The sequence below is a fragment of the Phocoena phocoena genome, chromosome 14 (genome assembly GCF_963924675.1).
Source record: "Phocoena phocoena chromosome 14, mPhoPho1.1, whole genome shotgun sequence".
In the NCBI taxonomy this organism is placed as follows: Eukaryota; Metazoa; Chordata; class Mammalia; order Artiodactyla; family Phocoenidae; genus Phocoena; species Phocoena phocoena.
In genome coordinates, this window is record NC_089232.1 from 31,953,433 (window position 1) to 31,965,532 (window position 12,100).

The 12,100-nt window shown below is 45.3% G+C and overlaps 1 protein-coding gene and 1 pseudogene across 1 annotated transcript in view; both read right to left on the reverse strand.

The window, feature by feature from the left end:
* Positions 1-100, reverse strand: LOC136134286 (U6 spliceosomal RNA; annotated as a pseudogene).
* Positions 101-8,443: 8,343 nt separating this feature from the next.
* Positions 8,444-12,100, reverse strand: part of ANTXR1 (ANTXR cell adhesion molecule 1) — a 240,802-nt gene continuing 237,145 nt past the window's right edge. Inside the window, exon 18 of the mRNA XM_065890773.1 lies at positions 8,444-8,704. Within this exon, the coding sequence (XP_065746845.1) occupies positions 8,444-8,704 (261 nt within the window). The remainder of the gene's footprint in view (positions 8,705-12,100) is intronic.

Sequence of the window (12,100 nt, forward strand, 5' to 3'; positions counted from 1 at the left end):
ATAAATATGGAACGCTTGATGAATTTGCATGTCATCCTTTCACAGGGGCCATGCTAATCTCTGTATCATTCAAATTTTAGTATATGTGCTACCAAAGCAATCATCCTTTAACATATTTGTAAAGTTGGTTTAGTGGTGCTGAACTCGGTTAGCTTTTGCTTGTCTGTAAAACTATTTATCTCTCCTTCAGATCTGAATGACAGCCTTGTCATGTAGAGGATTCTTGGTTGTAGGTTTTTCCCTTTCATCTCTTTAAATATATCATGCCACTCCCTTCTGGACTGCAGGGTTTCTGCTGAAAAGTCAGCTGATACATACCTTGTTGCTTTTCCCTTGCTGCTTTTATGATTTTCTCTTTATCTTTAATTTTAGCCATATTAATTACAATATGTCTTGGTGTGGATCTCTTTGGATTCATCTTTTTGGGGATATTCTGTGCTTGCTGGATATGATGTTTCCTTTCCTAGATTAAGGACATTTTCAGCTATCATTTATTGAAATAAGTTATCTGCCCTTTTTTCTCTCTCTTTTCCTTCTGGTACCCCTGTAATGTGACTATTACTATGCTTAATGTTATCGCAGAGGTCTTTTATACTATACTCATGTTTTTAAATTCTTTTTTCTGTTCAGCTTTGGTGATTTCCACTAGTCTGTCTTCCAGTTTGCTAATGTATTCCTCTGTATCAGCTAGTCTACTGTTGATTCCTTCTAGTGTATTTTTATTTCAGTTATTGTATTCTTCAGCTCTGTTTGGTTCTTCTTTATATTTTCTAACTCTTTGTTAACCTTCTCACTGTGTTCATCCATTTTTCTCCCAAGTTCATTAAACATCTTTATGATTGTTACCTTGAACTCTTTATCAGGTAGATTGTTTATCTACAGTTCACTATGTTCTTCTTTTGGGGTTCTATCTTGTTCCTTAATTTGGAATATATTCATCTCTTCCCTCTTTTTGCCTAATTCTCTATTTCTATGTATTAGGTATGTTGGTTATGCTTCCTGATCTTGGAGAAGTGACCTTATTTAACAGATGTCCTATGGGGCCGGGCAGCATACTCCTCTCTGGTCACTAGAGCTATATGCTTTAGGGGTGACCCTATGTAAGCTGCTGGCCCCTTCTGTTATGATGGGACCCACTACTGCAGTCAGCTGGTAGATGGAGCTGATCCCTGGCATGGTTTGTTGCCAGACCATGGTTTGTTGACTCATGCAGGGGCTGCCAACCTGCTGGTTTGTGGGGCTAAATCTTGGTGTGGCCGGTTGCATGGACAAGGGTATCTGGGGCTTGTGCCTGGCCTGCTTCTGGGCAGGGCTTAGTTCCTATACTACTGGCCTCTTAGCCTGGGGGGTCCTGGGACTGGTGCTGACCAGCTGGTGAGTGGGTAAGCCCTTGGTACCAATGGGCTAGAGGAAGACTCCAAAATGGCGCTTGGCAGCACCAGGGTCATGTGGTAAAATGAGCTCTCAAAAATGACTGCTGCCAGCATCTATGTCCTCAGAGGGTGTTCCTTTTGGCTCTTGACTCTCCGGGAGCCTCTCCAAGATCAGTAAGTGAGTCTGACCCAGGCTCCTTTCAAATTACTAACTCTGCTCTGGGTCTCAGAGCATGTGTGATTTTCCATGTGCCCCGTAAAAGCAGAGTCTCTGGCTCTCCCTTAAGCAAGTCCCACTGGCCTTCAAAGCCAGACATTCAGGGAGCTTGTCTTCCTGGTGCAGGACCCTGGGGCTTGGAATCCTCATTCCTTTTGGGAGAAATTCTGCAATTGTAATTATCCTCCCATTTGTGGGTCATTTACCCAGGGGTGTGGGTCTTGACCATACTGCATCTTTGCTCCCACTACCAAAGTCACTGTGGTTCCTTCTTTATATCTTTAGTTGCAGAAAATCTTTTCTGCTAGTGTTCAGGTTATTCTCATTGATAGTTGCTCAGTAAATAGTTGTAATTTTGGTGTGCCCAATGGGAGAAGGTGAACTCAGGGTCTTCCTACTCCACTATCTTGGCAGCAACTCCAAAGTGCTTGAAAGTGTCAGTGATGGGTGGCTGATAGGTCTCCTGTCTTATGACTTCTCTTTCAGAAGAAAGTGAAATGTTTCCTGTACTCTTAGTGCCAATTTTTCGTGTACTTTAAAAAAATTTTAATTAATTAATTAATTTTTGGCTGCATTGGGTCTTCGTTGCTGTGCATGGGCTTTCTCTAGTTGTGACGGGTGGGGGCTACTCTTTGTTGCGGTGCACGGGCTTCTCATTGCGGTGGCTTCTCTTGTTGCAGAGCATAGGCTCTAGGTGTGTGGGCTTCAGTAGTTGTGGCACACAGGCTCAGTAGCTGTGGTTTGCGGGCTCCAGAGCACAGGTTCAGTAGTTGTGGTGCACGGGCTTAGTTGCTCCGCGGCATGTGGGATCTTCCTGGACCAGGGATCGAACCTGTGTCCCCTGCATTGGCAGGTGGATTCTTAACCACTGTGACACCAGGGAAGTCCCTCTTTCTTGTACTTTTAAAATGCTTTGCAAGAATGCAAGCCACTTCACTCCAAAGAAATATGTCTTTTCTGAGTTGCATCCATTTTAATGTTTATAAGAAACCCTCAACTAAATATGCTGGCTAAAAAGTACTGAATATGCACAATTAATTGAACATCATTTAACAGAGATTTGCTCTGAACTCTCAAGTGACTCAGGCATTTTGTCAGCTGCTGCTGTTGCTTTATAAGTACATTGTGAAATTATATTTAAAACTAAAGAAAGGAGATGTTGCACAGTTTTAACTCCAAGAATTAAAACTGTTCCAAGTTAAATAGAGAAGGAAGGATTTATATAACTAAATGATCATTTGAACGTTGAGCAAAAAAGAGAGGAACTAAAGACTATGCTCAGTGGAATTATAAGCCTTCTGTTTAGGTATGATAACTTCAGGATGGAGATGGCATGGTTCAAGCCAACACAATACAATCGTAAACCGAATAACTTCATCTGTTTTGCATATGCCAACTCTATGGCCTAATACAAAATGTTTGATAATTGTAAGTAACATTGACCTTGTTTACAATGTATTAAATGGACAAACTGTTACATCGATTGTTCTATACCTAAGTGACACTTCAGGGAAACACATATTTATCTGAAGATAGAAAATTGGATTTAGTGATGAATAATTTTGGATCTCCCGCTCCAGTTCACAGTCAGCACTTGATCAATGATCTTATTCCTGTTGGTTTCTTTGTTTATTCAACATAATGCATTGGAGCACTACTCAGCATTCAGAGCTCAATCACTGAAAATTGTTTGGCAAATCAAACAATATATAAGGTTTAAAAATTCTTTATACCGTACAGAAAGTACTACTTCTAGTACTTCCCTGGTTTTATTTGTTACACTTAAGTTAAATACAGCTGGAATCTATTTTGGTGGAAGGAGTGAGGTAGGGCTCCAACTTCTCTTTTTCCTTCCAAATTGCAAGCCAGTTTTCTCAAAATGATTTAATGAAGAATGTAATTTAAAAACTTGCATGTGCCCAAAATGCTATTTAAATTGAATACTAATGAAATCTTGGAAAGAAATTGTGGCGTGATTTTCTGTTGTCAGAGGGTTTTATTCCAATTAAGATGAACTCAAGGCTTAATGAGGACTTGTAAAGAAACAGATTCAGGAACTAGTACTCTTTTACCTACAAAAAATGTAAGAGGAGGAGGAGCTGAATGGAAGCCGCTGAGGAGAATAAGGTGCAGAAATAACAAAAATATTTTGGGGGCTTCCCTGGTGGTGCAGTGGTTGAGAGTCCGCCTGCCGATGCAGGGGACATGGGTTTGTGCCCCGGTCCAGGAAGATACCACATGCCATGGAGCGGCTAGGCCCGTGATCCATGGCCACTGAGCCTGCGCTCCGCAACGGGAGAGGCCACAACAGTGAGAGGCCCGTGAACCGCAAAAAAAAAAAAAAAAAATTTTGAAGTCTATATAGATAGAAGGGTATTTACTGCAGCACTGTCTATGACACTGCCTGGTTTCTTAAGCAGATAGCAAACCTCTAGAGTCCTTGTTCTGTGAGTCAAATCAATCATAGCCACGTTTCTGTTACAGGCAGCCAAACAATCTTGACTGATCCACTACATTTACTTTTTTTCCTGTGTGCTTCTATATCTCTACTTTTACTTCATTGTTTCATTTAGCACGGGTTACTATTTTTTAATTAAAAGTTTGTTTTAAAAATTGAAAAAATAATTTATTTATTTTGGGCTGTGTTGGGTCTTCGTTGCTGCGTGCGGGCTCTCTCTAGTTGCGGTGAGCGGGGGCTACTCTTCATTGAGGTGCGCGGGCTTCTCACTGCAGTCGCTTCTCTTGTTGTGGAGCATGGGCTCTAGGCGTGCGGGCTTCAGGAGTTGTGGCACACAGGTTCAGTAGTTGTGGCTCGTGGGCCCTAGAGCGCAGGCTCAGTAGTTGTGGCGCATGGGCTTAGCTGCTCCACAGCATGTGGGATCTTCCTGGACCAGGGCTCGAACCCATGCCCGCTGCATTGGCAGGCGGATTCTTAACCACTGCGCCACCAGGGAAGCCCAGCACGTGTTACTTTTTAAAATCTGAAACTGTTGCTAAAAATAAAGAATATGTTGAATGTTGGACAGCTAAAGCAGAAATGAGAGTAATCAAGACAGTGAAGAGTTTATTGGTGGGCGCAAAATAATTTGAGCAATATAATTTAATCTGCAGAGTGATCGCCATTTTTATGATCAGGATGTTAAGGACTTGAACAACCTACACTTCATTTTCATAACAAAGACACAACTAGGAAAAGAGTTAATTTTAAGAATTTATTATTTTTTTTAAAAAAGCAACTTCCAGGGTTTGTCATTGTACACATTTAGCCCAGTCTCCTATAGCAGGTACAGCAATAACTGATTTTTATAACATTGACTCAGAGGCACTGAAGATCCATACTGTCTTAGGAAGTATCACAGATAGAAGAGAGAATTAGAAGAGTTTAATGTTAAGTGTATTTAAAAAATCATATTCTAATTCTTTTAAATTGCTTACTCAAGTATGCTAACATAGTAGAGTTCAGATAACTAGAAGACACAATTGACTAGGACATCCCATTCCCATCTGGTGTGCATTAATAGGCTTTTTACGGCATATATCTTTATATAGTTTGCAAACGAATTCAACCCACCTTTACACAGCATTAATTGTTTTTTATTGAGTTGGCACTGGGCTGAAATTGTTGCTCATTATCTCATCATTACTTTTTTCTAGTTCTTGGATGGATTTCCCTCATCTGACACAGTGTTTGGGCTTTAGTATATATGAGACTTCCAGATGATCTCTGCCCATTCTAGTGATATTTACAATGAGGTTATCCATGGCCAGATATCCAAGACTACTAATTAATATGTCCCCTAGCTCTGTTCTTGACTTTGGTAAAAGAGAGACCTTGTGTCTTACTGGAGTGTGGGCCAAGCTCCAGGACAGAAGCTGTTTGTGAACTGGTCGTCAACAGAGGTAACCACTCAAGGTTCTTATTAATGCTGTGCAAACAAGGATCTCGTCATTTCAGTAACTATTTGTACATTTATAAAAGCAATACAGTCATGGGAAAAACCAACAAGCACAGCTTGGTAGAATAACCTGCCATGAAGTATCATTGGCCTTATAATAATTTACTACAACTGTTCCTTTTATTCACACTGGATAGGAAATGCTTCCATCTAACACATGGAATATGAATATATACAACAAAAAGTTGGCTTTTATTAAAAAAAAACTTCAGGAGGACAATAACATGAGGGTTGAAAAGATAATTTTGTGCAGTTTCCTGATCACAGTCATATGTCTGCTACCTTTTACAGGGAATGACACAAGTTTGGATCGATTTTATAAACCAGTTAAAGAATTTTCCTGCCTGTAATAGCCTACTATTAAAATATTACCTTGTTCATACAGTATAGAGGTTTCTCCTTCTCCACTGTAATTCTAAATGACTGGGGTTGACATGAAGAGTCCCTTTTAAGGACAAACCCTGCTAATCCTCTTCAAAGTCATCATATATTTGCAGTTCCCTATTTCATCTAAAAGTTCACCAAAGCAACATCTTGGAAACTGCACAGGGCTTCTGACTGATGTGCAGTTGGGATCCTGAATGTTGCATATTCTCACCTGATGCTTGCCATCTTGATGCACAACAGTGTCAACATCTTGGCTTGAACTTTCTGATGGCCGCAGTGAGCCATGCAGCAGTGGTGTGGGGTGGACTGTTTTGTACCGCCAGCAGTCAAAACAGTGGCCAGGGGCTCAACGCCTCTACGCTGTGAGCCTGGGGAACCCATTCGCCTATGGAATGGTTCTCTGGAGTCCAGCAATGTCACTGCAGGTGGCCAAGACATTCTGTCACCTGCTTTATGGAGGACTATACTCAAGAAGAAACCTAATGTTCTAAAAATAGACAATATGGGCCAGGTTGGGGGGCAAGCGAGGGAGGTTGCTTTCATAAGCCCTGTAAAATATCTCTGATTTTAGCTCTATGAGGAAGCTGGGAGAGTCTCTGGCAGCGGCAGGCTGGGAGAAGGGCAGGTCTGAGGTATGCTCGGGGAAGTGTCAGTTTGGTGTTGGCAATGCAGATTTAGTGCCTGTGGACCCCGACTAGGGCACTCTGTCTAGATCTGTTCTCCCCTGACTGTACCTTTAATGCCCAAGGGTTTCCCCATTCCCCCACACAATCCTTGTTTGCTTTTGCTTTCTGAAGTTGAGAGGGCAATTAGGGATCATTTATGTCTCAATTTTGACTGATTAGTGGTGGCTCTTTGGAATTACGATTTGAGGATTGTGTAGAAATCACTGGGCTCCATGGAAGATGGTGCTGTGATTGATTAGCAATGTCTGCCATGGCTACAAGCATTGGTGTGTATGGAATGCATGCTAGGCCCTATGTCTCTGTTCTAAGTAAGATGAAAGAATGAGGCTGGCTTGATGGGTTTTTGAAGGATCTTTGGAGACCACAGCCCAAAGCACTAAGTTTGCATTTACTTAATATTCTGCTTCATTCCTGAAAAGATTTAAGGGTTTTGGGAGTGGAATTTTAAGATGTGTGGAAAGTTGGAGGGGGAGGTAATTTTGAACAGGCTGGTGCAGGAGGCCCTAAACAGTGGCCTCTGTTTTCACCCTTGGGTGGTAAAGCCTAATGTTTAGAAAGTGATTATAGAGCTTACTGGTGATAGCAGATTCAGAAAGACTTGGAGGAGTGGAGTGGTTCCCAGGCATGGTGGGAATTTCAGGCAGCTGATAATATTTGTGAGTATGTTGAAAAGCCAAGGAGAAATATATTTGTATCCACAAACACATGTGGTTTTTTTTTGGATAAATTCCTTAGTATGTCCGGACTATTGTCTCTCAGCTCTACGTAGAAGTCTCTGGTGCACAACTTCACCGAGAAAGAAAAACAAAATCAGTGAAATTGTGTGGTAGGTGCTAGTGATGCCATTTTGGGAAGATCAACTAATGTTTGTCTGTGGAAAATAGGATCAATCACTTCTTCGTATCTCAAGTGATTTAAATTGAAGCCAAATCTTGATTTTTTAACATGAGGCATTAACAAGTTGCTCTTTGACCATGCCGTTGTCTGTTGATTTAGGGGCCATGTTGGGCCAAAGCCAGCCACCTCCAGCTGCTGATGGCCTGTGGGTTTTAGAAACTGTCTGATGCTCCCATCAGTACTCGCCTGTCAGTGCACATACCTGATTTCACTTACACAGCAACATGGTAACATACCTTTTCCTTCAGTAAACAACCGCCCTCTTCCTCACTTGGAAACTGGGAGAATTTGGAAGGAAAATAAGGCATATCTTTTCTCTCCTCTGCAAATCCCAGAACATTCTTTTGGATACCTGTATGATGTTGAGTTTCTTGCCACAATGGGGACCCCAATCTTTCCCCAAAGATGTAGGCAAAGGGTCTCGACCTTCCTGGGTGGCACATAGAGGTGAGGATTCCTTGGTTCCTAGGCCAAGGGTCCAGGGTCAAGTGATGGAGGTGGAGTGAAAGAGGCAAGGCAGCATTTAGCAACCCAGCAATGTTATTTCTTATCTGACTCTGCATTTCACCCTCAGAGAAACGATTTTCTTATTGATCTCCATGAGACACAATCCCATTTAGAGCATCTCAGCAGTTTCAATGTCTCTGGAACCTTCTAGAGGTGATGGCTGGCTGGCTATAATTGTGACTGTAGTTGCCTCATTGTTTGTTTTCAGGCAATTCAAAATTTCGATTTCTTTCCTCTGATCACAATTGTCGGTGTACTGGTGTTACAAACCAATTTTTAAAGTGTGTGAACGTCAGTGGGCTTTATCACCACTCATTTCCAAAGTGGAAGCCCCCTTTAACTGGAAAGACTTGTTCTAACACCACAGAGGAGCCTCCTCCCCAAAGTTTCTGAGAGAACCCAGAGCATGAACTGTGGGTTCTAGACGGAGGGCCTAGGAGGTGGTCGGGAGGGGGGTGGTGCCCTGTTGGGAGGGGGAGCCTGAGGGGGAGGGGGGAGGATGGAAGGTGGGGATGGAATTGGGGGGGTGGGGGCACTGGGGGGTGGGGGAGGGCAGTGGGGAGCAGGGGGGGGCGGGGTGTAGATGGGGGCAGGAGGCGGTGAGGTGGTGTGGTAGGCATTGTTGAGGGGGTACTTGGCAGGAGGATTGTTCTTGACTCGGGTGAAGTTGATACAGCGTCCCTGGAAGAGAATCAGAGAGAAGGAAACATGAGCTGATGCTTGCTGGGGCCTTACAACAGGGCAGGTGGCAGTGTGCAGGAGGGGGGCTGCCTGCAAAACACGTGGCAAGCAGACGCCATGTTTATGTCCGTGCACTCAGTGGAGCATTACGCCAGAACTCGACAACAAATAAGCTCCTTGTTCCCTTCTTCTGGGCTTACTGTGTTGCAAACTTATTTGTTCCATTTCATTTTTCGCCGAGCCTCTCTCTCTCAAGGAGGTGGAAGAGAAGGGGACTGACCCTAACTGGACGCACAGGGTCAAGGTGAGGACAGAGGTCGTTGAATTTCATCTCCTCAACAGCCTTGCCAGGCAGGTATTATTATCAGTTGTTCCATTTCATAGATGAGGACACTGAGGCTCAGAAAGGTTAAATCACAACTAGGAAGAGGTGGGGTTGTTGTCACCAGTAGATACAGCCTCCCGCTCCAAGCCCCTGCCTTCCCCAGAGCTCTGACATGGACAGTTTATCCTGCTTTTGTTTTCCCTGGGGAATCCCTCGTCTTCCAGCTGCTGTTGCACCTGCCCAGGTGCCCTTAGGTTCTTAAGAAATACAACCCGGGGACCTTTTGTTGCAAAGCAGGCATCAACCCTGAATCCAGCTTTTTCCCCACCCTTCCCAGGTAGATAATGTGACTAGATAATGCAGAGTAGACACCTGGAACCCCTACAGAAGCCTCTTCAAAGTCCAGAATACGAAGCCAGCCCTAGGTAGCCCTCTCTCCCCTGGGGCGCCTCCTCTTTGCTCTCCAGAATCACAGGCCCACCAGCCCTGCCCTCCAACAGATACCTCCAGTCTCAACAGGCACTTGGGAGCCTTTCACCCAACACTGGGCTCTGCAAGGGACGGGAGCACAGGGGCTCTCCCTGTCACGATGTTCTCCTTCTGGTGTGTGGACCCCCCTCACCTTTCCCATTCGACCCTCCCCTTCTTGCCTGGGCAGGGTACCGGCCAGCCTTGTGGGGTCCTGGCCTTTTTCTAAACTTCCCACGCCTATCGGGGCATCTTCTTCTCTCTACTGTGTGTCTTGGATGCTGACAGAATCGGGGCCACCCCCTCTGAGGCTGCCCTGTCCCTTTCTCCTCTCCTGTTCATTTTAACCTGATACAAGCATTATACCGGGGCCGAGGAGGGAGTACGGCATTTTCCCTGGCTTCATTCTTCAGGATGGATGCCCATCCTGTGGTGGCCAAACTGGATGGGATGTGTCCAGAGGGGCCACAGTTTCCCTTTCCAGGCCTATTGAGGAAGGGCCTGAGGGGGACGAAGAGAGTGAGGCTGTGGACTTGAAGGACCAGTTACCTGAAGGACAAGAGGGAAATACAAGTGTGTGATTTGAGACTTGGCTTGGGGAGCGTCACGGCAGGGGCACGGCGAAGGTTTGTGGGAGCTGGCGGGGCCCCGAGCAAAGCTTTCCTCACACGTGTACACCCCATCCATCCTTCCAGTCCTGAGTCAAGTCCCTTTTCCTCCACACGTCTTTCCCTGAAGGGTCCTGCTTCCACTCATCCCTCGCTTCCCTCCCTGAGTTTTCTAGCTACAGTCTACGCCACACACCGAAGCCTGCATACTATAATTGCTTTATCTGTAAATGCCTTGGCTCCCTGACTAGGTGAGAAACTTCTGGAAGGCAATGGCCTTGTTATGTGCTCCACTGTTGGTTTAGGAATTACAATGCCGTATTTAGATGTCAGCACCCCATTTTCTCTGAGCTTGCATTTCATGAGATTAAACCATGACCTAACTTTATTAGGTTTCGATTGGGGTCCACTAACTGCAGAAATCAGCTACCATCTTCTCACTGCATTGCCCAGAAATCCCAGATCATGGTCAGATTTTCATGGGTTAAGTCAATTTTGTGACCCAGTACTGTGAACTCCCGTTTGTCCAAGCAGCCCTCTTTTATAGCTTTATAAATCTAAGCCTCTGTTACACCTTATTTATGATCCTGGATAAAGCTCTTTCTTCCAAGATGTGAATGTCCTAACGATTACCATCTGTGATAAGTTCCTGTAACGGACAACTCAGAGTTGGGATTTACTGTACTACATGTTCTGCCCTTCATTCCTAGATATGCCCAGTCAGACCAAGAGGCCCATTTCCTTTAAAGATGAAGGAAAATTCCGATCCTGGGGAAGGAGCTGCTGGTACCTGGAGTCAAGTCCCCACGTGGCTTCAGATTTCCTTTAGGGCTGGTCATCCCACTGCTCTCTCCCTCCCTTTAGGGATCAGTGATGGTGAGCTGGGCCAAGAGAGCAGGTGAATTATCTCAGAGGCCCATTTAATTATTTCACACAAACATTTTTTTTTTTTTTTTTTTTTTTTGCGGTACGCAGGCCTCTCACCGTTGTGGCCTCTCCCGTTGCGGAGCACAGGCTCCAGAGGCGCAGGCTCAGCGGCCATGGCTCACGGGCCCAGCCGCTCTGCGGCACGCGGGATCCTCCCGGACCGGGGCATGAACCCGTGCCCCCTGCATCGGCAGGCGGACTCCCAACCACTGCACCACCAGGGAAGCCCAACTCTAGTGTTTTTACTGGAGACAAAATCAGGAGCTGCCAGGCTTCTTCTGTTCATAACCCAGATTAGGATTTCTAAATGTCTTCAGAAAGATTTGAAAGGATCCACGGAACAAAAGACGATCTCTCACATCTGTCAGCTAAAGATGGAGTAAAAGCGGGCAGGGGTTGGGTGGGGGGCGATGGGAGTGAGATGGAGAAAGATCTTCCTCGGTCAGCCCCTCCCCTGCTGCCATCACAGCCTCTTGGCCACAGCAGCTGAAGAACAGGGGTGGGGGTGGGAGAGAGGCAGAGAGCGCCCCTTCCTATAGTCAGTAACACCCCAGGGGTGCCCCACGGGCACCTGCTGCAGAGCACAGGCTGTGGTTCATTACAGATCCAGCACATTCGAGCCCAGCATAGCAGTCCAGAGCCAGAGGGGCGGGGGCAAGCTCACAGCCTCTGCCACGTCCCCCTGAGTCACATCCCACTGAGAGATGTAGGCCGGGGATAATACACCACCTGCCACTCCCGGTCAAGATGATTAACTTAACCAGTTTTCTTGAAGGGCTCGGAACAGTGCCTGGCACATTGTGTTTGGTAAGTGAAGTTGAGTCTGGGTGGGGAAATGTGCTCAGACTCCTGGTTCAGTGCCTCCTAGGAGAGCTGCAGGCTAGAACCTCTACCCTTCTCACCTGGCTTCTAGAATAAAACTGGTATACAGGGAAAAAACTGTAGCATTGGACACATGACCAGAGCAGCTCCCAGAGCCGGCTCTCTTCCACACCTTCTTCTGTCCTCCCGTTGCTGCGTCACTCCTGTAACTTATTCTTACAGGACACACAGTTGACTAGTGATGCA